This window comes from Carcharhinus amblyrhynchos, chromosome 22 (assembly GCF_965287045.1).
Source record: "Carcharhinus amblyrhynchos chromosome 22, sCarAmb.v2.hapA, whole genome shotgun sequence".
NCBI lineage: Eukaryota > Metazoa > Chordata > Chondrichthyes > Carcharhiniformes > Carcharhinidae > Carcharhinus > Carcharhinus amblyrhynchos.
The window spans coordinates 26,661,923-26,689,027 of NC_137345.1; the positions used below are offsets into that span (position 1 = coordinate 26,661,923).

A 27,105-nucleotide genomic window follows, 5' to 3' on the forward strand; every position below is an offset into this window, starting at 1 on the left:
AATTCTCAGGGCAAACAAAAGATTTCAATCCACATCCTGACTCAGACCAGGAGTATTTCTGATGGTCTTTTGAATGCTTTGCATTGTGCAACCCAATGTTGTAAAGAACAATTTTCAGGGAAAAAACAATTAGAGGCCACATTCCCTCCACAAGCATGCATTATTTAGCAGCCCTGGCCCTAAAGGTCCTCAGGACAACACTCTATGTAATATTGCTACATATAATTGAAAAAACGGATATTGCCAACCCACTTTAAAACTTCAGGCGGGCCATGCTTTTGGGAATTTTTGAGGGGATATGGTCTACATAAGATTTTGATGCACCCCACTCTAAATTAGGCCGGGATATCAGACAGAGTGACGAGCTATTGTGAGGTGAGGCAACAAGGACTCATTACATCAGGAGTTTTTGCTGTGGGGTGGACATGGCATTGTGGTTTGGGCCCCAATGAGGAATAATTTTTAAAACAAGCTTTTATCCGCAAACTCTGCACTACCACACCACACTCAATCCCCATCCCCCCACCTCATCCTTTCTAATCTGGCCAGTCACTCGGCAGTGTTACATGACTGGCTGGCATGTTCAGCAAGCCATTTAGAAAACAAGGGTCCACTAGCATGATCGTTGGCTACAAAATGGTGCAGAACGCTAAAATCAGGAGGTCATCTGAATCAGAAGGTTCAAGTTCAACTCCCAGTCCAAGACTTGACATCCAAGAAGCATTCATAACACGACTAAGCAGGCTGAGCATTAACATGTTAATTCTTCTAATATACACCAAAGGCAGGCGGTAAGAGCGGGAGAGATTCTCAGCCATGTGATGGAAAGAAAATTGGACTTTAGAGCTCTGGACTGCAACACACATGTAAAAGTATATGTTGGCTCAGTCACTCAGACTTTTTGGGAGGCTGGTTGGCTCAGTTGATTGACAGGCTGGTGTGGGTCAGATTGCTACCAACAGCGTTTGATCCCCATTGTGGCTGAGGTGGATTCAGGACCTGCCTCCTTACCTTATCTTTGGTGGAGGTCAAGGTGCTGTCTTCAAACCTGTCTTCAGGCAGAGAAATGAAGAAGAAGAATGCTGAAGTATCTTAAAAAAAGAAGGGGAGAGACAGGAAATGTTACTCACGTGATCACAAAAGAGGGATTTTTTTTACCAAGAAAGTCTTGTTTATTGTTTATACATATTTTAAGAGTCACACAGAAGTATAATTTACTTTAACCCCTGTCTTTTTAAGATCCAAAGATGGGTAGCTTAAGTGGATTAGTGTTAGAGGGATTAGTAGGGAAAATACATGGGGTTACAGTGATAGGGTTTGGGTGGGATCGTCGTTGGTGCAGGCTTGATGGGCTGAATGGCCTCCTTCTGCGCTGTAGAGATTCTACGGAGAAAATGATTTTTGAGATTTGAGATCTCACTTTTGAGATTTTTTGGAGGAAGGATTTCATTGTAACAATGTCCTTAGATGATTTTTTTATACCGAAGTGTGGTTTGGACATTGTAACATATTTAGCTCCATTGCAAAAGGAGATTGAGATAGCCCTGCCCTTAACTGTATACCACTTACATGGGGGAAAATTGACTGTTTACTGTAGCCTCTCTGAACCGAACAATATCTAAAGTAGGATTGTCATGTCTTGTCCTGGAATGTCTTATCCAGAAATTCAAATTAATTTTTACATGACAAAACTGGACACAAAAGACTGAAAAGGTGGTCAGCCATGGGTCATCTGATTTCTTTTTTGGACTGAAACAACTCCCCTGTCACAGGAGGGAAGGAAAGGAACATTCCAGACTGATGTGAATCAATGCCCTTTCCTGGAACCAATGCAAAAGAATATTATTAAATTGAATGGGTCAGTCACTGATGGTCTCAAAATCTAAAGGTGTTAAAACATAACACAGGATATTAGAATCAACCTGAACAACACCCCTTACTGGGAAAAGACGTTATATTTGGGAAAAAATAGCCACATGAAGATGGAACCATGTGTTCCATCAACCAGTTGATGTGAAACTCAGCTAGAAGTTGCTTGCAGGCAGTTCCACCAAACCATCAAGCTAGCAGCAAGCAATTCCAGCAGCCAAGGTAATTAACAGTGATACCTTGTAAGCAAGGAAGACCCCCTTGACCTATTCCAGCTGAGTTCACTTGAGATCAACCATCTGGAGGTCAGTTTAGCTTAGTTGGCTGGATAGCTGCTTAGTGATGTGGAGTGATGCCAACTGCGTGGGTTCAATTCCTGTGCTGGCTGAAGTTATTCATTCCTTATCAACCTTGCTCCTCGTTTGGGGTGTGGTGATCCTCAAGTTAAATCACCATCAGTCAGTCCTCCCCTTCAAAGGGGAGAGCAGCCTATGGTCATCTGGGACTATGAGAACTTTACCTTTCTTTTAATCATTGTATGTGAGACGTCGGGGGATTTTCCACCCCCGTTTTCAGTAGGTGGTAAAGAGCTGGAAAATCAAGGTCCCAGAGTGGCTTTCACACCAGCTTGATTTCCCTGCTTGATTGTTTCGACTTCCCACCAATAGCATAACAGGGTTCCCGTCATGCAATATTCATTAATATTCACTTAGTGAGCCTCCTTGCTGTATCATCACCCATGTAGGGAATTCCTACCCCACCAGCTTGATGTCACATTGACAGGGTTTACAATAGGTTTTGACACAAGGGGTGCTGGCAACAGACCCCACTGGGGGTACATGCCCTCTCAGTAGAGGGTCATGCCTGGGCCAATGCCAGGGACATTGTGAGGGGCATTTCTGAGAGCTTCCGTTAGGGAGGTTTGGAGTGGGGGAATTCACTGTGGGGCGGGAGGGGTGGGGAGGAGGGGGCAGTTCCCCTGGGCCATCCACGTCCATAGGGTAGATTTGTAATTTCATGAGGTGTTTGTGTTTTTGTTTTGTTTTTCAATTCAGGGTGCCCAAACAGGCTCAATCAGACCCGCCCCTCCCCCTCCCCCACCCAGCATGCTATTGTGGACCATTTCTGTTTCTTTTTCAAATAATTTTAAAATATTCAGGTAAAACTGCCAAGGCAACTGGTAGGCTGCCCTTTGCTTTTCCCGCCCAAGATGACATAAAAACATAAGAAGATAAGAAATAGGAGCAGGAGTAGGCCATCTAGCCCTTCGAGCCTGCCCCGCCATTCAATAAGATCATGGCTGATCTGTCGTGGCTCAGTTCCACATTCCCGCCCTCTCCCCATAACCCTTAATCCCCTCTCTTATCAAAAACCCATCAACCCGCGTCTTAAAAATACTTAGCGAGGCAGCCTCCATCACCTCAACGGGCAGAGAATTCCAGAGATTCACCACACTTTGAGTGAAGAAGTTCCTCCTCAACTCCGTTCTAAACCGCCCCCCCTTTATCTTGAGGCTGTGCCCCCTAGTCCTACTGTCCTTTCTGAGCAGGAAGAATCTCTCCACCTCTATCCTATCCATCCCATTCATCATCTTATACGTCTCAATGAGATCTCCCCTCATTCTTCTAAACTCTAACGAGTACAAGCCTAGTTTATTCAGCCTCTCCTCATAGCTCAACCCCCACAACTCCGGTATCAATCTAGTAAACCTCCTCTGCACTCCCTCCAAGGCCAAAATATCCTTGCGTAAGTGCGGCGACCAGAACTGCACACAGTACTCCAGCTGCGGCCTCACCAATGCCCTATACAGCCGCAGCAAGACCTCCCTACTTTTATATTCAATCCCCCTCGCTATGAAGGCCAGCATTTTTAAAAAAATCAGAAAATTCCGCCCAATTTTTATTTCAGGGTAAATATGTGAAAGTACGTAACCTTCCTTATTTTGAAACTCACAAAAGCTTGCTGTTGGAATTATTTAATTGGCAGACACACTTTGAGGGTAATTGAACACACTTATCTTTCATTACAAAATCATAAGCAGTAAAGGAACCCAACCAGACTCTGTGACAGGATAAGACACTAAAAATAATAATCAGCTCTGTGGTCATGTAAAATAAGCCAGAATTAGATGACTGCAAATATCTCTGAGGTTGTTGAGTGTACAGGAGATTTCTGAGGTAGGGAGGGATGTAGACCATGGAAGATTTGAAAACAAGGATGAGAATGTTGAACTCAAGGAGTAGGATTTTCTGGCCGCACTCACCCCAAGGCCAAAATATCCTGCCCGAGGCCAACAGACCTTTGCATGATCCGTGTCCTACCCACTACGATTCCTGTGGCATGCGGGAGGGAAAATTCCGCCCTAGATGTTGCTTGACTGAGAGTCAATATATGTTAGCGACCACGGGGCAAAAGAGGATGGAGTTAACTGTGAATGAAGACATGGGCAACAGAGTTTTGGATAACCTCAAGTTTCTGGAGGGTAGAATGTCGGAAACCAGCCAGCACTGCATTGGGAACATGCATTATTATCATGCCTTTCACATTTTTGGGATGCTCTAAAACATTTGACAATCAATAAATCAGTTTTGAAATGCATTCACATGCATACACATGCAAATTTGGCAGCCAGTTTGTGCTCAGAGTCCAGCACTCAGCAGTGAAACAAACTACTGATTCATTTATTTTGGTGATGTCAGTCAAGGGATAAATATTGGCCGGGACTCTGGGAAACCCCAGTCTTCTTTGAAAAAGTACCACAAGATTTTCTATATCCTGAGAGGGCAGGCAGGTCTCAGCCAGAAGTCTCAATACCAGGCTAAAGGTTTATTTGGAATCAAAGACTCACTTGAGAAAGGAGCAGCACTCTGAAAGCTTGTGATTCCAAATAAACCTGTTGAACTTTAACCTGGGTGTTGTGAGAATTCTTACTGTGCCCACCCTAGTCCAACATCGGCAACTCCACATTAGGTCTTAGTTAGAAAGATGCAGAAAATAGTGAGAAATTTGATAGAAAAATATTCAATGATCGTGTGAAATCATTGCCAATCGTAATGACAAAAGTTAATTTACAAAACAGAAGTTCATTTTGTGGTTTTGCTTCTGTCTTATATATTTCGAGACATCTCTGACCTATATTAGAATTTACAAAAATTTTTGTCAAAATTACATAGAAAAGTAAAGGATAGCAAAACTTGAACCTGTCTCAACCTGCCCGCCATCACCTTCATTGCAACACTCACTGACACAGTCACACAACCTTCAGGGAATGACATAGAAAAAGATAAAATTTAAGGCCAATTGAAGAAAGGACTCTGGAAAATTATTTTCAAATGCCCAATGATATCTATAGTTACGAGAGGCCACCAACGCCTCTACTTTCTCAGGAGGTTAAGGAAATTTTGAATACCTGCTTTGACTCTCGCCAACCTTTACAGGTGCACCATAGAAAGCATTCTTTCTAGTTATATCACAGCTTGGTATGGTTCCTGTTCTGTCCAAGACTGCAAGAAACTACATAGAGTCATGAATGAAGTCCAGTCCCTAACGCAAACCAGCCTACCATCCATTGACCCTGTCTACACTTCCCGCTGCCTTGGAAATCAGCCAGCATAATCAACGACCCCACAGACCATGGACATACTCTCTTCCAACTTCTTCTGTCGGGTAAAAGATACAAATGTCTGAGGACACCAATTCAAGAACAGCTTCTTTCCTGCAGTCATCAGTCTTTTCAATGGACCTACTTCGTATTAAATTGATCTTTCTGTGGACCCTAGCTATCACTATAACACTACGTTCTCCACTCTCTCCTTCCCTTCTGTATAAACGGTATGCTTTATTGGCATAGCATGCAAGAAACAATACTTTTCACTGTGTACATGTGACAATAGTAAATCAAATCAAATCAATTGCAATCATGAGGGCTTCAGGACCCTGTCAGTCATTGTGAGTGATGCAACTCATGATAACCCACATACTTACCATGTATAGATTATGGATGCCATTCTCAAGAACTCAGCCAGCTTGCTTATGAATGCTTGCAGTGATTCCATTGTTACTGCCTGTGCCAGCAACAAATTGTGAAATCAAAGACTGTGAAAGTAAATCAAATCCAAGCACATAGCTCAGCTCAATGCTTACACACTTACTTACATCCGTGCCCCTTCCTAATCTATCAAACTTGAATCCATACACATTGAGTATAATTCTCTTATTAAACCTAGGAGCTGAATTCATCTTCTGAATGTTTTCCAGTGTCTCAACATCCTCTAACATGTGAGGAGATCAAACTGGACATAGTATTTGGGGAGTAAACTGACCGAGGTCTTATTTCTGGTTTAGTATTTAATTGTCCTGATATTATATCCTACCTGCTTAAGCACTAATCTCTTAGCAGTGGTCAGGGACCCCCAGTGACTCATACACCTTCTTAGATTCATTGTTAGAATTCAAACCATAATCCTAACCTTTGTCCTTCTCTTTTCATCTCAGCTGGACTTTGGGTTTGGGAAAGTATATTTTTTCTAAAAAATGCTTTATTCGTAAAATTTTGAAACACGTGACATAGTTCACCTGTGACATAAAGAGCAATGTCATTCATTTTCTTCCCTTACGATATGTGGCATTCTTACTATACTTATAGTCCATACAGGTCATATTTATATTATACATTTCCTGTAAAACTTGCAGGCTCAAGAGTTTTATATGTTCCCAATGGTGGGGAGCCTAGAACTAAGGCTCATAGTTTGAGGATAATGGGTAAACCTTACAGGACTGAAGTGAGGAAAAATTTCTTCACCCAGATGGTGGTGAATGTATGGAATTCACTAGCACAGAATGTAACTGAGGCCAAAACCTTGTGTGCTTTCAAGAAGAAATTAGATATAGGTCTTAGGGCTCAAGGGATATGGGGAAAAGGGGGATCAGGATATTGAATTTGATGAGCAGCCATGATTATAATGAATGACGAAGCAGGCTCAAAAAGCCAAATGGCTTATTTCTGCTTCTAGTTTCTATGTGTCTATATGGGTCTCTTATGAGTGAGATTTTCCAGCTGTTCCCGTTAGTGGGATCTTCCAGTTCTGGCAACAGTGAGCCTCCAGCACGGGTTCCCTGGTGGCAGAGAGTGTGAACAATGAAAAACTCTGTTGCCAATGGCGGGCTGCATCCACTGCCACAAAATACTACATGGGGGTGGAAATTCCCACCCTTTTAGCATTGTATGGTGGGAAGGCTTTAGTAGCCTTTCCTCATTGAGCCCTTACAGCAGCTGCCCCAGCTTTTAGTGCGAGCCTCAACACGTAGAGCCGGACCTTGAAATGTGGCATCTGAAACACATGGACAGCTCTTTGCACTAGAAGACCAATAAGCTTCAGGCAGTTCAAAGAGACCCTTTCACCAAGTTGGTGGTCCTCCAGTAGCAGTTGATGTGTTTTTTAGGAAAAAGGTACAACCCACAGTGTAATTTTTTGATGGCAAGACGTTTCTGTTTGTCCAGATACAAAGTTGAAAACAGCACCCATTAATTACACTCTATTGGGCCTGTAGCTGGTGAAAGAATGAGAAAATACAAGTTCGTGTCTCCAGCCTTGCTGACAGCAGTCACTTTGTGAAATTGTGTAAAGACTGCTTTGTGCCGGTTTGAGTGGGAGAGAATTAATTTAGTGCCTGGAATGTATGACACACTACATCACACAGAACCAATTAAAGTGCATTGCTTTACACCTTAAAGTTACATATGTGAAGTGATCTAGATTACACAACAAATAGTGTGACAAAGGACTTGTTGGTTTGAGTTTCACTCATCAATACAGCTAATGAAAGAAGGAGGTTCTTTCGCTAAACCTCCACTGTTGGTGCTTGCTTAATCCTGCAGTTTCAGTTGGACGATTTAGTGCTGATAAGGTTTTACATTTTGCTCCTCCCTCACACTCAAGTTGCAACAGGTTAGTGATTTTCAGGAGTGTATACACACTGGAGACAGTGAATTGGGAAGACTCAGCTGTTTATTTTGCCGGGATTGAGCAGAAGTTTTTTGTCATAACTTTCTGGATTTCTCCTGCTGGAAAGCTCTTTCACGGTGATTTAGAATTGTTTTGCAGGCACGTTTGGCATAAGTGGGTAAGGATATTTAAGTTCCAGGCGCATATTCACTCTGGCTTCTTGAAGACTGTTTGCTTCACAGATCGGGCACACCTTTAGGGTGTAGTTTTACCATGTCTCTACCAGTTCATATCACTGCTTCAAAGTGAAGCTGATAAAATAACTTTAGACATTTTAAAGTGCAGGCAGTTTGCAAGGATGTGGTGGTCTCAGTGTATACTGCAGCTGTGTAAAAACGTTCCCAAAATTGTTCTGGAGTTATAGTAAGTCTTCTTATGGCGAATCAGTGACAACATTTGAGGATAAGTGTGTGGTTTTGTGTGAACTGAGGAACATTTGAATGTTCAAATTGTTTTTGTGTTCTGAAGATTGGCACAAGTTAGAATCATAGAATTCTATGTGAAGGAGAAGGTGAAGGAAAAACAAAAAAATGGGCGGGGAATCACCCCTCAAAAATAATAAGCGTTGTCAGAACAACACGAGAGTTTTCGGTAGGTCTGTTTTCATGACTCTAATTTAAGAGATCAGGACAAATCCTAAAAATTGATACTTCTTCATTGGAACTTTGATACAGTTATGCTGTTAGGTTTGTCCCTGTATTTTAATTTCTTCATTATTTGCACTTGCTGAAATGCTATTTCATTTGTTACCTGAATGAGAAAGCTCCAAGACAGTTTTGCCTGACAGCACATAACATCTAGGCACTCTCACAAGGCAATGCTCTTTTGGCCTTGCTGCTTGATTGCTTGATGCTCCCTATTGCCCATCGAGCTGTAGTCCAATTACCTAGAGGGAAAGAGAGGATAAAAGCCAGAAAAGAAATATCCTTAAGTAATAACAACATTAATATCTCTCTGAATTGGAGACTGTATAAAAATAGATAAATTGCAGACTTTCTTTCTCCAGAATAATTCCATTCATTTTAAGTTGTGTTTTGTACTATTTTCTGCGATAGTGGAAAATTTGACACCATTATTATGACGTGGGGATGACCAGCTTAATAAGTTGTTCTAAATTGTGAAATCAGGCCTAGACATCTGACTAAACAATGATTCAAGTGAATGAGTAAATAGTGATACAATCAAACTTAAGACTACTTTGCGATTGGTCCATGTTGCAATCACTGATAACCACATAGCTAGGAGTTGACATAGAACTATTTGAAAGGTAATAGTCCACTATTGTATCCTGTTACTAATGCTAATTGAATTTTTTAAAAGCCAGGCAAGAGACAGAGCTCAACAGTGAAAATTGAAAGCCACAAGAACAGGACTCACAGCCTTCCAAATGACACTGTTAATTAATGTGGTTAATGTCTGGTGATTACTATTTTTAACAAAGACTGCTTAACAAAATAAACAGCAGGAATCAATAGGTGACATTGATATATTTTACGACTGATTATTTGTAAGTGCTTACCACTGGCATAATGGAATGAGTATATGTGTCTGTCACATAATAAAAGTCCAATTGTCGGCAGGAATTTGTTACAGGCACAGCAAGGGTCAGCTTCCCAAATTCATGAGATGGCAGGGAGCAAACTTTTTTTTGTGGGAAAGGACTTTCTTGCTGTTGAGATTGCCTGCTTCCTACAGCAGCACAGTACAACCATGGAATCATTATTTCCTGCCACTATTATTCTTTGTGACCACTTACTTCTTGCTGTTTCTGTAGCAGCACTTGAAAGCAGAAAACTTGCAGGGGACAATCTTGTGTCAGTTATATGTCAAACAGAGGCCTCAATGCAAAATAGACAGTTTAAATCATCACATCTGTTTGCTCTAGTTGGTGGTCGCTGGGGGAGAGGGAGTCTCCATGACAGAAGGTTGCTATATGATATCTTAGGATAGCTTTGGGAATTAATAGGGAGGGTTGTAAATGTATGGGTCCCACCCATGATATCTGAGTCCTGATGGAGCATCTGTGGAACAGCATCCATTGTGCTTCGATACTGTGATATTGTTGAAATGATATCCAATGTACAATTTGTGTTAAAACTTCACAACAGCAACTTTATATTTATGTAAATGTCCCATCAATCCGCACATAGTCAGAGAATGGGACACTCAAGCCAAAGAAGGAACAATTAGGATGGGTTACCAAAATCTAGATCAAGGTTTCAGGGGAAACTCTGAAATGGAGATGGAATAGCTTAAAGAGCATGGAAGTTCAAGAATTCAGTGTTAAATTCCTTAGTACCAATGGGTCCCCTCAAGAACTAGTCCACAGCCAGCCGTCAGGGCACATGGATTTTTATTCAGTCTACTCGCTCTACATTCCAAATGACAACTGCCCCCTCAGGGAGGTTCCCAGTCAGCTCACCCCACACCTCGGGTCACATTGACCCATTCCTTTAAAAAGGCTATGCCCCATCACATATAACATTCAGAATTATACAAACACAAAAGTTGGGGGTTGAGGAATGTAAGGCTGGAAGCGGTTGGATGGAGAAGAGTTAAGACCAGAAAAGTATTCAAGTTTGAGGTGGCAACTTGTCATAAGTCAGTGAGGATAATGGTGGTGAGTGAGTGCCACATGATGTAGTTAGTACATCAGGCGTTTGGGTGAATGGAAGGTTATGGCGGGTGGATGATCCCCACATCAAAGTCTAATTAAGAGAGCTTTAAAATAGCTGAATCTGGGGATGAGAATGACATTGGTGGAGATTATTGTTTTGAATGGGCTCTGGTAGGCTTGGGACATTTCAATACGTTAAAGATGCGATATGGTTGATTTTGCAGCATACAGCTGGTGCCCAATCTTTGTGATGAAGACTGCAGGAGATTGTGATCAAGTAAAGGACACTGAGGTTGCAACCATTCTGATTGAGCTTGAGACTATGCCAGGATAATACATAATCAAGGGCACAGAAATTGTTGTCAAGGTTTAAACAAAAGAGCTTTTCTCTTTTCCGAATGTTTAACTGGAAAAAAATGGAAACACACCCAAGAATGGATGCTAGTTAAGCAGTCTGCCAGCATAGAGGCAATGAGTTGTCAACAGGAGCAATACAGAGGTAGGGTGGTTCACAGGGTGTCATTAACATAGCAGGAAGCTGACACTAATCTGACGATGAGGGGTAGCATGTAAATGAGAAAGAGGAAGATACTGAGAATAAATTCTTCAGAGAACTCGTTGGTGTAGAACAGGAAGAGAAGCCATTGCTGGAGATAGTATGGCTGGATAAATAAGAATGAAGTCAAGTCAGGACAGTTCCAGTGAGCTGAGGGTTGGAGGTGAGGCATTAAAGGTAAACAGCATGGTCAACCATTTCAAAAGCTGCAGAGAGGTTGCAAAATGCAAGGAGAAATAATGTACCACAGTCCAAATCCAATGGGATATTTTAAATGTGAATGTAGTTTTCAAGGGTAATGTCATGATGGTTTTTTTTTTAATGGAAGGGCAAGTATTTAAGAAGAAGAAGCTATTTATTATATTTGCTAGCATGGAGATCAGGAATGGAAATTAGGTGGTCAGCAATTTAATAAGAATAGGATCAAGGTGATTAAAATGGATGAGGAGAGGGTATGGAGATGGAAGAGAAGGTTGAGAAAGATAGGGGCTCAGAGTGAGGACAGGGTGGGGAGAGCAGAGCCAAGTGAATGACAAGGGAATTCATGGGCACTCTGTATTTGGTTGTTGGTATTGTGGTTAAAAAGAACAGAGGAGAAGGTTTTATGAAAAATGTTATTAGTGGAGAAGTTTTATCTTGTTCTCCAGACTGATTCTGGATTAGTGAATGGTTTCAAGAGAGCAGAGTTCCAGTCGTGTTTGTGATGGCCCAGCGAGGTCTTCTGATAGAATGCTTAGCCATATTTGTATCTCTTGAACTCAAAAGTTTGAAGATTGGAACAATTCTAAAGGGAATTACCAGCACTGGAGAGAACCATGTTTTTGTTGGGGACAAGTGAACATAGGTGAAGATATGAGAGTTGTTTACCAACTTGATGGCTGCAGGATTATCATGATGAATAGAGGACCAAAAATTCAGGATATAATTCTGAAAGTTTAGTTTTAAGCAATTTAGGAGACTTTTTTTTAGATGGATTCAGGAACAAGGAAGAATGTAAGAGGTGATGAATATAAGAACATAGGAGCATAAAAACTAGGAGAAAGAGTAGGCCATCTGACCCCTCGTGCCTACCCCACCATTCAATGAGATCACAGCTGATCTTTTTATGGACTCAGCTCCACTGACCCACCCGCTCACCATAACCCTTAATTCCTTTACTGTTCAAAAATTTATCTATCCTTGCCTTAAAAAAATTCAATGAGGTAGCCTCAACTGCTTCACTGGGCAGGGAATTCCACAGATTCACAACCTTTTTTGTGAAGAAGTTCCTCCTCAACTCCTCCTAAATCTGCTCCCCCTTAGTTTGAGGCTATGCCCCTTAGTTCTAGTTTCATCTGCCAGTGGAAACAACTTCCCTGCTTCTATCTCATCTATTCCCTTCATAATCTTATATGTTTCTAAAAGATCTCCCTCATTCTTCTGACTTCCAATGAATATAGCCCCAGTCTACTCAGTCTCTCCTCATAAGCCAACACTCTCAACTCCGGAGACCAAAACTGTACCCAGTACTCCAGGTGTGGCCTCACCAGCATTTTACACAGCTGCAACTTAACCTCACTGTTTTTAAACTCCATCCCTCTCGCAATGAAGGACAAAATTCCACTAGCCTTCTTAATTACCTACTGCATCTGCAAACCAACTCCTTGTTATTCTTGTACAAGGACACCCAGGTCCCTTTGCACAGCAGCATGGTGCAATTTTTTACCATTTAAGGAATAGTCCATTTTGCTGTTATTCCTACCAAAATGGATGATCTCATGTTTACTAGCACTGTATTCCATCTGCTGGACCCTCGCCCACTCACTTAGACTATCTACATCCCTTTGCAGACTTTCAGCGTCGTCTGTACACTTTGCTCTGCCACTCATCTTAGCGTCATCTGCGAATTTTGACACACTGCACTCAGTCACCAATTTCAAATCTTTTATGTAAATCGTAAACAATTGCGGTCCCAACACTGATCCCTGAGGCACACCACTAGTCACTGATCGCCAACCAGAAAAACACCCATTTACCCCCATTCTTTGCTTTGTGTGGGGTGATGTCAAGGATAAGGAATTGATTGGCACAGACGCTAAAGGAAAAAAAGGATGGAGACTAGTTCAGGTAGGAACCTGAGGTGGGGCTAATTCTGAGGAAATGGGGACTTTCAATGAGAAGTTAGAATGTTGGAATAGGTTTTCAAAAGAGAAGGTTCCAGAAGAGGAAGGAGGAAGACCAAGATTTAACTTATTGATAAAGGTCTCCACTCTTCGGGAATTTTTAAATAATGTTGTCTGAGAGCTTTTTACAATCTACACGCTGTTGTAATTACTTATTCCTTTGGGTTTTTCTTTGCACTTATGTTTCTGGATTGGGAGAGTGAATAACTCAACTTAGCTCTGCAGTTCCTGTAAATGCCACCCCTTGATCATCGTGCCAGGAAAATGCTCACAGATGAATTCCAGGTCTTTGTTGTTTGCTGTCAGTATCGTTTTACAGGAATTCAGACTGGGATTTCCATACTGAGAGTCTTCATTTTCAGGAAGCTTGAAACATATAAGCAAAAAAAAAGCCCATTACCAGTTAATGTGGAAAATCCAATCCTACAGTTTTCGTGTGGAAAAAATATAAGAATTGTGCTTTTTAAACCCTTAGAAATCACATAATTATTGTAGAAGTCGTAATAGATGTGCAGTTCCACAATCTTATTTATTCTTGATTTGCTGAATCCATGGTTACATTTGGACATTGAACATTGTCACCATAACTGTGTTGCTCATTTGTACTTTGAAATTACTTAACACCTGGCTCTTATGCTGCAATTAGACTCAGAACTTGGAAATAAATTTAGTTTGATTTTAACTTACAGTATCCCTATAGTGCAGAAGGAGGCCATTCGGCCCATCAAGTCTGCACTAACCCTCTGACAGAGAATTGCACCCATGCCCTATCCCCGTAACTCTACATATTTATCCTGCTAATCCCCCTAGACAGTTTGAGATACTAAGAGACAATTTAGCATGGCCACTAAACCTGAACATCTTTAGACTGTGGGCGGAAACTGGAGGACCCAGAGGAAACCCTCTCAGATACAGGGTGCATTTGAAAATACCACACAGGACAGAACCTAGATCCCTGGCACTATAAGCAGCAGTGCTAACCAGAGTTACTTACTATTTATTAGTGACAAGTAAGGCTAATGTTAACACGCAATGAAGTTACTGTGAAATTCCCCTAGTTGCCACACTCTGTTGCCTTTTTGGGTTAAGGCACCTAACCAGCATGTCTTTCAGACTGTGGGAGGAAACCGGAGCACCCGGAGGCAACCCACGCAAACACGGGGAGAACGTGCAAACTCCACACAGTCAGTGACCCAAACTGGGAATTGTATCTGGGTCCCTGGCACTGTGAGGCAGCAGTGCTAACCATTGTGCCACTGTGCCGCCCAGTAGAGGAATACAGCATCAAATTGTGAACAATGGGTGTATTGATTCCACTAGTATCAATATTTGGGTGTGCATTACCAAATCTAGTAAAATAACTGGAGCAGACACAGCCTGAATGGAATCTGGTCAGATTTATTATGGACACTGACATTTATCAATCAGAACATTGAGTATAGGGGTTGGCACATTATGTTGCAGTTGTATAAGTCATTGGTGCAGCTGCACTTGGAGTATTGCGCACAGCTTTGGTTACCCTGTTATAGAAAAGACATTGATAAACTGGAAAAAGTGCAAAGAAAATTTACAAGGATATTGCCAGGACTAGTGGGCCTGGATGAGTGGGGAGATGTTGGCCAGGCTAGCACTTTATTCTTAGTAACATAGTAGAATGAGGTGCATAGATAGGATAAGTGCACATAGTCTTTTTCTCAGGAAAGAGGAATTGAAAAGTATGTAGTCTTTTTCCCAGGAAAGGGGAATTGAAAAGGGAATGGGAATCAAATTGAAGTGACTTGGAGAGAGGAGGTTAGCTCACGAATAGAGAGAGCTTGTCGACAGTGTGAGAGGAAGGATAGGCAGGTGATAGAGAGGAGGAGCGCTCAGACCGAAGGTTTGAGATGTGTCTATTTTAACGCAGGGAGTGTTGTGAACAAAGTGGATGAGCTTACTCATCCAAGTAGTGGATCACTACTTGGAAATGTGATGTGGTGGCCAATACAGAGACTTGGGTGACTCAGGGACAGGACTGGTTACTTCAAGTGCCGGGTTTCAGATGTATCAGAAGGGGAAGGGAAGGAGGCAAAAGAGGTGGGGGAGTGCCACTGTTGATCAGAGCTAGTGTCATGGCTGTGGAAAAGATGGACGTCATGGAGCGTTTGGCTACGGAGTTTCTTTAGGTGGAGGTTAGGAACAGGAAGGGGTCAATAACTTTACTGGGTGTTTTCTATAGGCCACCCAATAGTAACAGGAATGCTGAGGAGCAGATTGGGAAGCAGATCCTGGAAAGATGTAATAATAACAGAGTTGTCATGATGGGAGATTTTAATTTCCCAAATATTGATTGGAATCTCCCTAGGGTAAGAGGTTTAGATGGGAGGAGTTTGTTAGGTGTGTTCAGGAGGGTTTCTTGACACAGTATGTGGATAAGCCTACAAGAGGAGAGGCTGTACTTGATTTGGTATTGGGAAATTAACATGGTCAGGTGTCAGATCTCTCAGTGGGAGAGCATTTTGGAGATAGTGATCATAATTCTATCTCCTTTATCTCCTTAAGCATTGGAGGCTTAAATTGGAAAGAGGTTTTCTCTGGGAAATGTACAGAAAAAATGTGGCAAATTTTCAGGGAATATTTGTCTGGAGTTCTGCATAGCAATATTCCAATGAAACAGGGAAGTTATGGGAGGTTACAGGAACCGTGGTGTACAAAGGCTACAATAAATCTAGTCAAGAAGAAAAGAGAAACTTACAAAAGGTTCAAAGAGCTAGGTAATGTTAGAGATCTAGAAGAGTATGTGGCTAATAGGAAGGATCTTAAGGAGGAAATTAGGAGAGCCAGAAGGGGTCATGAGAAGGCCTTGGCAGGCAGGATTAAGGAAAACCCCAAGGCATTCTACAAGTATGTGAAAAGCAAGAGGATAAGACTTGAAAGAATAGGACCTATCAAGTGTGACGGTGGGAAAGTTTGTATGGAACCGGAAGAAATAGCAGAGGTACTTAATGAATACTTTACTTCAGTATTCACTTTGGAAAAGTATCTTGGTGGTTGTAGTGCAGACTTGCAGTGGACTAAAAAGCTTGAGCATGTAGATATTAAGAAAGAGGATGTGTTGGAGCTTTTGAAAAGCATGAAGTTAGATAAGTTGCCGGGACCAGAGGGGATGTACCCCAGGTTACTGTGGGAGGCGAGAGAAGAGATTGCTAAGCCTCTGGCGATGATCTTTGCATCATCAATGGAGACGGAAGAGGTTCCGGGGGATTGGAGGATTGCAGATGTTGTTCCTTTATTCAAAAAAGGGAGTAGAGATAGCCCTGAAAATTATAAACCAGTGAGTCTAACCTCAGATGGGCAGTGCCATGGTGCCCCCTAGGTCTGGGCACTCTGCCACTTGGGCAATGCTTGGGTGCTTATGCCCTGGCGACACCACCCCCTCCCCCCACCGCCAGACCTCCTGGGGCCCCCAATTACCCCTGTTCACTCCAGCAGAGTCAGGCCACTAGTTTCCCAAAAGTGGGAGCTAGTGCATCCTCACTGGAGTGAAACACTCTGGCGGGGCGGGAGAAGTTAGCGGGTCCAGGAAAATTCAGTCCCAGATCCAATAATCTCATTTAAATAGCAGGAAATGATTATTTAAGTAATGTGTGTCTGCTCACCGATTTCCGGTGTGGTGAAGCAAGCGCGAATGCTTGTGGGAACTCCGCAAATCGGCCAATACGCAATTCTCTATCCATTGTGCTAAAAAGTCAATGCAGTGGGATGGGAGAATCGCAGCCACAGACTCATTCACTTTTTTTTAACATGACAGTTTGGGGGTGCTGTGCATGCACAGAGGCCTGCTGGTTTCAGCAGGCCTCCTGAAATCTAATGATATTCATGCTGGTAGCTCTGAGGTGCACGGAGTTTGGGAGATTCGAGTGCGAACTTCCACTGAAAAAAAACAGAGTGAATTACTCCAGTTTTCCCGCAAATTCAACACTTCGAGTTTTTTTGGGAGAATTCCGCCCTGTATTTTAATCTTTAAGTTCAAAGGTTCTCACAAGTTCCTCTAACTTCAAACTCCTGGTTTATGAACATCATCCAAACCTTCAAGCGAACTGTAATTTTACGATTCATTACAAGAATTTACTTTCTGTGTGGAGCAATGGGTTTCTTCATGAGTAACTGGCTAATGTGTCTAATCGTCTGGTGGTTTTCAGTGATTTCAGTTGTACAGGGGGATCTACACACAGCTGAAAGCAGGAGTCATGAATGAGACATCTGTTTTACCGGCAGTGTCATGAATTCTGTATGTCTGAGGTTACTTTTTGTCAGTCTTGATTCATCCAGTCTCACAACACCAGGTTAAAATCCAACATGTTTATTTGGTATTACGAGCTTTCGGAGCACTGCTTCTTCATCGGGTGAGCCTGATCACTCACCTGATGAAGGACCAGCCCTCTGAAAGCTTGTAGTACCAAATAAACCTGTTGGGCTTTGGTGTCGTGAGACTTCTTCCTGTGCCCACCCCAGTCCAATGCCGGCATCTCCACAACTTGATTTCTCCAACTAGCAATGTATTTTTCAGACTCTGGTTTTAAATCCACATTCATAAGACTTGCATAATGGGGGCTTTGCTCAATGGCAGCGCACCCACCACTGGATCTCTCTCTCAGAATAAACATTTCCACTTTGCTGAATTTTGAAAGGAACACGAATTAGTGAGAAAACATATTAAGAGAAGAGTAACAGTCAGAAGTACATTGTAGAAGTAAATCAGATATGACTGCACAGTGCATCTGTAATTAGTTAACAACAGGATGAGATGAAGCTAATTAAAACAAAGATTGGCATTTTATTAAATTTATAATTGGCTAATTCTGTATATGAATGTAAAACACAGCCTGTAAATGTGTTGACTGCTTTATTGCAAACAGGATATGGCACCTGCCTGTTATAAAAGGAAAACACTGATGCCAAGTTCAGTGTTTTTTTCTACCAAGCACTGCCAAGCACAGTCAAAGATAACAACTGTGTCCATGCCCTCAATTGTGCAGGTGCACATTTGGGATCAGTTCCATATCTCATAATGTACATAATTTGGACTTTGCTTATTTTCACAGCCATTTTTTTCTGGTATTGAGATAATCCCTCATGTAGGCATAGGATGAAAGACATCCGGGATAAGTAAGATACTGGCCTCTGATTTTATATTTGAACAAGATTAATTTGCAGTCACTGAGGTTGGCGATAGGGTCAACATGGGGCAGAATCCAAATAGTTAAAAACGTGAACCTGGGTTCGATTCCTTGCTTGGGTCACTGTCTGTGTGGAGTTTGTACGTTCTTCTCATGTCTGCGTGGGCTTCCTCCAGGTGCTCCAGTTTCCTCCCACTGTCCAATGTTGCGCGGCCACGAGTGGCCATGCTAAAATTGCCTCTTAGTGTCCTGAGATGCGTAGGTTAGAGGGACTAGCGGGTAAATATATAGGGATATGGGGTAGGGCCTGGGTGGGATTGTGGTCGGTGCAGACTCGATGGGCCGAACAGCCTCTTTCTGCACTGCAGGGTTTCTATGATTCTATGAAAAAAATCTTGAAAGACATTTTTTCAACTCCCAATCTTTGTGTGTTTAATATCAAAACAATTGAATGTGCCTTCAACTTGTTTTATTGTGTACTTTTTAGGTGAATACTTACTTGGGATAAATTATTTCTGGGCCAAAGGAAGAGTAGACAATATATTCTTCCGCAAGATGGAAAGCAAAGATGAAGCCAGTGATTCCGACAGTGGAGTCATTCTCCAGTCAGGTAACTTCTTTATTTCTGTTTCTGTTTATATTATTTATTCTTGAACAAATCAATCCATTTCCTTATTGTTGCTGACACTAACTTGAGCCTATAAGTTCAATTTCTAGTTAAGTTCCCCTACATTTATGTTTCCAGAGTCATCTCATTTGAAGAATGGTCTGTATGTCAGGACTGAATGTTATTCCAAAATAATGTCCTTCATCAATCCTAAGGTTTTTTATTTATCTATCTTAGTTTCTCTTTTTTTTTGCATAACTACCAGGTTGAGTTGATTCTCCTTGAGTGATCAAGCAGGCGAATGGAATGCTGGCCTTTATAGCGAGGGGGATAGAATATAAAAGCAGGGAGGTCTTGCTGCAACTGTATAGGGCACTGGTGAGGCTGCAGCTGGAGTACTGTGTGCAGTTTTGGTCGCTGCACTTGCGCATGGATATTTTGGCCTTGGAGGGATTGCAGAGAAGGTTCACTAAGCTGATACCGGAGATGAGGGGGTTAGACTATGAAGAGAGACTGAATAGACTGGGTCTGTACTCGTTGGAGTTTAGAAGGATGAGGGGGGATCTTATAGAGACGTATAAGATAATGAAAGGGATGAATAGGGTAGAGGTAGAGAGATTCTTCCCGCTCAGAAAGGACAGCAGGTAGGAGGGCACAGCCTCAAGATAAGGGGGGGGGGGGGGGTGCAGCTTAGAACGGAGTTGAGGAGGAACTTCTTCACTCAAAGGGTGGTGAATCTCTGGAATTCTCTCCCCGTTGACGTGGTGGAGGCTACGTTGCTAAATATATTTAAGTCACAGGTAGATAAGTTTTTGACAGACAAGGGAATTAAGGGTTATGGGGAGAGGGCGGGAAAGTGGAACTGATCCACTTCAGATCAGCCATGATCTTATTGAATGGCGGGGCAGGCTCGAAGAGCTAGATGGCCTACTCCTGCTCCTATTTCTTATGTTCTTATGTTCCTCCATGAGTTTCAGTTTTGGATTTTTATAATCAACTTTTAGCAATTTTGAAAGCAGCGTTCAAGTCGATATTCACCACTCGCAAGCTTTAGCCTCCCTGGTTCTGCTTGCTTTTTATCCCTGATGGGAAGGTAACAGAATTGAAAGACCAATGGTTGGAATCTCACCACCATTCCCGCTGCAGTGAAAGGGGATTTGACTGGCCTTCAAATTCTCCAACTTTGCTGCAGTGGGACCATGGCATGAACGGCAGGTGAAACCACGCCCTGTGTTTCGTTATGCCTTTAACAGTAGCAATCAAAAGCCATAAAGATGTTGGTTTTGTAAGATGTGTGAAGTTCATCTTTCTTCGCTACTATTGCTCAGCAGCTACCATCAACAAACAAGGACAAAATGGTGATATTCCAAAATTGTTTAAGATCAGGTCAACTTTGATATTCTTCCATTTCAGCTAGTGCATTGGATGGATACTTTAACCTGTGAGTACAAATCTAACATACATAAGGTCCCACATCATTTGCAAAGTAGGAACCATTTGTGTTGATACATTAAGTCACATGAATATAGACAATGCTGCAGGTTCTAAGTTTAGGATAATTTCAGATCTAATGTATATTTTATGTCTAACACATGCTTTACTATAGATTGACTGGGATTATGTGAATTATAAATTGTTAATGACAGCAGCTTCTGTGCTAACTGCATGCATATCAAATCAATGTAGTATTGTAATAATTGTTTTCAATAGTGAGCATATAATTATACAACTTGTTCTATTATACAACTTGTCCTTTATCTATGGAGTTGCTGAATATTCCTTATGTATCTCTGATTAGTAAAGTTTTAGTTGCATGCTTTGGCATTTCTCACACAAATATAAAAATGGGAATCATTGGATTCTATGATAATTTGCAAATGTCAATTAAAATACTATGACAGCAGGAAAGAATTGTTGAACAGTCAAAACTAAGACTTTATGACTTCTGGTTCTTTGAAGTTAAAATGTCATTGTGCTCATAGATTCTTTAGCCTTCGTGCAGTGATATTGTAGACACATTAAGAAATGGTTCTCTTGTTCTCTGAGTACAGTGAAGGGCCTTAGCTTTCAAAACAACTGATGAAGGCAAGTTTTAACTTCAACCAATCATTCTTTTCAAGCAAGCATTACAGAATTGAATACAAAAACTAGAATTTGCACTAGTAAACAGTCTCATTGATGTAGGAAAAGAATTGGAAACAGACTCATTAAGCAAATGTTCCTCAATGAGAAAGGGTTCACAAACAGTTTTGCCATTATATGTATGGACATGCTCTATATCCAGTTTAACATCATCATTGTTAAAGCTGAGGTAACAACTGTTTAACACAGTCGCCTTAATTTCCCCCCTCCACTATTTCTGTGGATCCCAACCTCCTTAAAAGAAGAATGATAATCCTCTGCCAAACAGTAGAGAAAGGAATTTCAGACAAAGGGCTGTTCATTCATACATTAGGAGGCCACAGAATAATTTCAATGCCCTTATCAATGACAGTTTGCAGTGGAACATGTTATTCTAGGTTAGCACTGCATCCAAACTGGATGCATTGATGTTAATTCTTCAAAGCGTTTCTTCTGTTGAAAAAAACGAAACAAAGAATATTTTAAAATACTTTGGAGCAAATGAAACCTCAATTATTCGCTATCAAGGACAGTTGCAACAGTGTTTTGATTGAGTCTCTATCACATATGTCATGATAATAGTGTAAGTTGGAGAGTACTAAGAATATGTAGCTGCAGTCACTCAGATTAGTGTGGACTGAAGATGACATATTTAGTAATACTCTGAATCGCTCCTCCAGCTCTTTTTAAAAAAGATATTTTGCTGCAATTGTTAGGGGCCAGTTCAGAAACTCCAAGTTACACTATGAAGTTAGCTGAGACTAAGGGGCAATTTAGCATGGCCAATCAACCTAACCCGCACATCTTTGGAGTGTGGGAGGAAACCGGAGCACAATGTGGAAACCCACGCAGACACAGGGAGAACTTGCAACCTCTACACAGACAATCACCCAAGCCAAGAATTGAACCCAGGTTGTGGCACTGTGAGGCATCAATGCTAATCACTGTGCCACCGTGCTGCCCCTTATTCTTGGGAATAAGGTAGGAGTGTGTTTCTGTGGGTGAATGTTTTGGTAATAGTTACCATCTTATGATAACCATATGCTGATGACATTATATCAGCACCATATCAAACATATGACAGGGGCTGGAAAGGATTTTGGTTATACTTTGATTTCATACTATAGTTAATTAGAAAAACATATGACAAATTGGAAGTTGAAGCTGCAGTGGAGTTCCTCTGAAAATTGAGCCAAAACTGCACTGCCACTTGTGGGAGGTAGTAAGTGCAAGGAAGGATGTTTGCATAGACATTCCCTTAAAATTTCTATTGCAACTGTGGATATAGGAAACTATCAGGGAGGTCTTGTGGCGCAGTGGGTAACATCACTGTCCCTGAGTCAGAAGCTCTTGAGTTCAAGGCCCATATCAGGGCTTGCTCCCCAAACAGCGTGCATGGCTAAATGGGTTGAGTTGAGCATTAACCTTGCAAGTCCTTCTAACTATGCCAATGGCAGGGAGTCAAGAGGGAGAGATTCCTGGTAAGCCACGTGATGGAAAAGAAATTGGAGCCTGTACTATCACTATTCATGGCTCTGGACAATATCATGCTTGGAAAAATGCATGTTGCCACAGCAAATAGGATTCCTTGAGGCCAGGTGTGGGGGTGGGGGGAGGGAGTTAGATTAGTTCGTTGTCAACAGTACAGGATTCGATCCCTATTCCGCTGAGGAGGAATTGAGATCTGCCTCCCTGCTCTGTGTGTGGTGGAGGTTGTGGGTCAGACCTATGTTGGGCCCGAGAACTGAAACTAGAATGGAAGAGGTTGCAGATTTTTGGTGTACCTTAGCATGGTGGCGCAGAGGTTAGCACTGCTGCCACACAGCACCAGGGACCCCGATTCGACCCCCTGCTTGGGTCACTGTCTGCATGGAGTTTGCATGTTCTCCCCCTGCCTGCGTGGGTTTCCCCCCAGTTTCCTCCCACAGTCCACAAGACGTGCTGGTTTTGTGCATTGGCCATGCTCCCTCAGTGTACCCAAACAGGTGCCAGTAACCTTTCGCAATAACCTTAATGCAGTGTTATTGTAAGCCAAGCTGTCACTAATAAATAAACTTAAAGATATTCTCGTGCCGCAGTAGATGTCGAATCTTTTAAGGCATTTTGTTACAATAACATTGCGCAAGATGAATAGAATAATAAGAACTACACACTGCTTGTAAAAACAGGTATATCTGATTTCTGACATTTAAGGCTCTATATTATCATGAGGTTCTACATAGTCAATGTATTCTCGTGTACATCTGAAATTTGGACCACAGTAACATATTAATTTCCAGAGCTCAGATGTCACACAATCTTTCATTAATCAAGCCTTTTGTCATTCAGCAAACCTCTAGTCAATTTAACATCTTTGTCAAAACAAGTCACAACCTGTCTTTAGCTGTAACAATCATGTGTAATTTGAAAAGTCGCGTAAACTCTCACTTCCTCGGCTGACAGAGGTTTGATTACTTCAACACCGTGCTATGCTGTGACTTGTAGATGAAGCTGGGGAAATATGTGATGATTTGCACCAACTGGATTTCAGGTTGTGCAATAATCACTTTCTTACTGTGAGCCACAGACCTTAATTTGAAATCATACTTAACTTGTTTGCGTCTTATTTAACAGTAGCAGCTTAATGTAAGAATGCTTTACTGCCCGTCATCTTAACAGAGGTGTTGATCCAATTCAAATCATAACATCAGTCAAAATGGGAATAAAGAGAATTTCATCTGAAAAATATTAATCGCTTGTGAACAAACATTTTTGCAGCATAACTAATGGCCTTGGGCTTTGCAGGGCTTTTAACCCTGGGATTGTGCCAGTTGCCTGATGTGCTTGGCATGGAAGCTGATCCTTTGAGAGGACCACGCCTCATTAACGTTTGATCACAAATTCTGGGCGGAACTTCCCCAAAAATAACAGCTAAAAAACCAGAGCGACCTGTACCGGTCTGTCAGGCGCAGTTCCACACTGCAATCTTTCAACACTCAGTCATTTTTTGGGAGAGCAGTGAGTTGTGCACTGGCTGTGGGCAGTGGGGAGGGGGTTGGGCATGGGGGGAGGGGAATGTTGGATGTAGGGGAGGGGTTGGGCGTGGGGAGGGGGAGATTGGGCCTATACACGCTGGTGGGCCTGGCTGGAAAGCGCTCGAATGCTGTTAAGGCACTGAGAGATTCCCTCCTTCCCCCCCATTCACATCAGAACCCCCTCTCTGATTAGTGGCATGTTTCCCTACCCTTTCCCCAACAATGATCACCAGCATAGGGGCTTCGGGGTCCTCCCAATGGGTGCCTCTTGTTGACCCCTGCCATGTTCCTCAATCATATTCCATACCTGCACAATGCCCTCCACATGACCCTCTCCTGTGCAGACTCCAATCTGTATAGCCACCCCTACATAGCCCCTCCATCATAGGTCCCACCCACACTCAGACCCCACCCCCTTGGCACTGCCACAGGTGCAGTGCCCCACTGGCTTTGCCAGGATGCCCAACCAGCACTGCCAGTGTGCCAGGTGGACACTGCCTGATTGGTACTGCCAGCCATGTCCCCAATCACCCAGGAGGTGATCTCTGAGCACTGCCTCCCACCCCAGAGTGGCCATCGCACCTGGCAGTGGAGGCCAGTAGTGATTCTCGCTGGTTTCACACTACCCCTGAAGGTTGGAAGGTCCTGGGAGCTGAGAGAATCCAGCGTCGAATGGGCTATATGTATTTAAATGCTACTTAGCAATGCTAATCAGCCTCGTGCCCTTTCTGGGCACAATCCGGTTCACGCTAATCGAAAGGAACTGGGATGATTGCAAACTGTTTGGCGCCAAGCACAAAACCGATTTTTAGGCCAACATGCTATTTTTTGGGATGCACCCCAGACGTGATGAGGTCAAAAAAATCGTTCCCTCTAACTCAACGCCCATAGCTTAATCTAGCATCTTCCCAAGAGTTAGAAAAAAGGTTACATAAGAAATAGGAGCATGAGCAGGACATATAGCTCCTTGAGCCTGTTCTGCCGTTCAGTATGATCATGGATGATCTTCTGCCTGAACTTTACTCTCTCACCTGCTTCTCTTATCATTTAACTACCTGAGAAATAAAGAAAATATAGATGTCAACTATCACTGCATTCAGTAATGGAGCAGCACCCTCCCCTCCCCCACCCCCCAGCCCCCTGCCCTCCCCCCCATCACCCCACCCCACCCCTTTTGGAGAATTCCAAAGATTCATGGTCCTTTGAGTGAAGAGATTTCTCCTAATGTTCATCCTTAATGATAGGCCCCTTATCCTCATATGGTGACCCTGTGTTCTAGAAGCTCTGTGTGTCCTGTGAAGCCCTTTCAGAATGTCATATGTTTCAATAAGGTCACCTCTCATTCTTCTAAACTCCAGCATATGGATGTAGTCAAATGAAAAGAATTTTATGAAGCAATGAGGAGCATTTATGTCCCATAAAAATCCATTTAATAAAACAACTTTTACCTACCATCTTCCGAATGGTCTATATTAAGCAGTGTTTGGATTTTTTTTAAGCTAATATAGTTAGGTTGCTGTACACCTGGTATCAACGGTCAATGCAGGTGTGGTGCACGCCCCACCTACCTTTGATATCTCAAGCACCCATCAAGTTCTTACCTATTTCATCGGACCTTAAATAGTACTTTGAGTGTAGGATCCTAATTGGGGCACCTGTGCAAAGGCCGCACTGGAAGAAATCACACTGGCAATGGAAAGAGTGAAGCATTTCCATTGTTGATCCACTGCCACCATGGTCTCACAGGGCAGAGGTCATAAAACATGACCCTGTTGACACTGGAAGAAATATCTTTTTGGGAGGACGGTCAGTAGGTGAGGGGTCAAGGTTGGGGGGATGAGTGTTAAGGAAGCATTAAAATTAGAAGGGGAAGAAACACTTTATTTTTACATTGTTAGTGAACGCTCTTCCATAAAATATTACACTTATGGGTGGCATGATGGCACAGTGGTTAGCACTGCTGACTCACAGCATCAGGGATCGAGTTGGATTCCTGGCTTCGATCACTATCATTGTGGAGTCTGCACATTCTCCCCATGTCTGTGTGGGTTTCCTTCAGGTGCTCCAGTTTCCTCCCACAGTCCAAACACATGCTGGTTAGGTGAATTGGCTGTGCTAAATTCTCCCCCAGTGTACCCGAACAGGCACTGGAGTGTGGCAACTAGGAGGTTTTCACAGTAACATCATTGCAGTGTGAATGTAAGCCTACTTGTAACAATAAATAAATAAACTTTAAACTATTATCAGAACTTGTCTGCTTCAGCATATGTACCCTTACATAGGATGAAGCAGACAAGTTTTAATAATAGTTAGGCAATAGCATTTGTTTGGTTATTTTACATTGACCCTTGTCATTTTGATTTCGCCAGATCAAAAGTTTTTGCGAACTCATATCTCTGAAGATACTGTGCATGAAGTATGTTAATTATCAGTAGTAGATCGTAACTAATGATAAGCAGGATATGTTGAATGGTTGCCAATGAGTCAGATTAATCTAAATAAAGAAATGAGACAAAGAGATAAACAGTGTTTGGTGAAGGTACCCTTTCATCTTGGCCATCAAAGTAGACTCTGCCAGACCAGAGGTAACACTTGCTACAATGAAATGGTTAAAAACAAAATTAGACACGTGCTTGAATGATCTCTGACTATGTCACCCTTATTAAATGCATAGAAATACTATTGAGAACATTTTCCTATTTGATGGGGTCTTTCACAGAGTGATCACAGACCACAATAAAAAGGGAAATTGTTTAAAAGCTCAGCAGGTGTGATAGCATCTGTACAGATCAAAACAGACTGAGGCCATTCATGCCAGTGGGATTTTCTGGTCCCGCTCCAGTGAATAGAGATTTTGCTGAGCACCAAATTCACCGTCCTCGCTTGCAGTGGCACCAGAGCATGACCGGCTGGAAAATTCCAGCTTAAATGTTTCAAGTACATTATTGCCCTTTTTGGGAACTCCCCTTCTCGAAGTTCTGAGGTAGGGTCACATTAG

General features: G+C 42.3%; 1 protein-coding gene across 2 annotated transcripts in view; it reads left to right on the plus strand.

The window, feature by feature from the left end:
- Positions 1-7,722: 7,722 nt before the first annotated feature.
- LOC145357011 (innate immunity activator protein-like) overlaps positions 7,723-27,105 on the plus strand; it is a 63,711-nt gene continuing 44,328 nt past the window's right edge. The window contains exons 1-2 of one of the 2 annotated variants that reach the window (XM_080210054.1): positions 7,723-7,817; positions 18,853-18,975. In XM_080210054.1, the coding sequence (XP_080066180.1) occupies positions 18,921-18,975 (55 nt within the window). In that variant the 5' untranslated portion in view covers positions 7,723-7,817; positions 18,853-18,920. The other variant, XM_080210053.1, reaches the window with a different exon arrangement.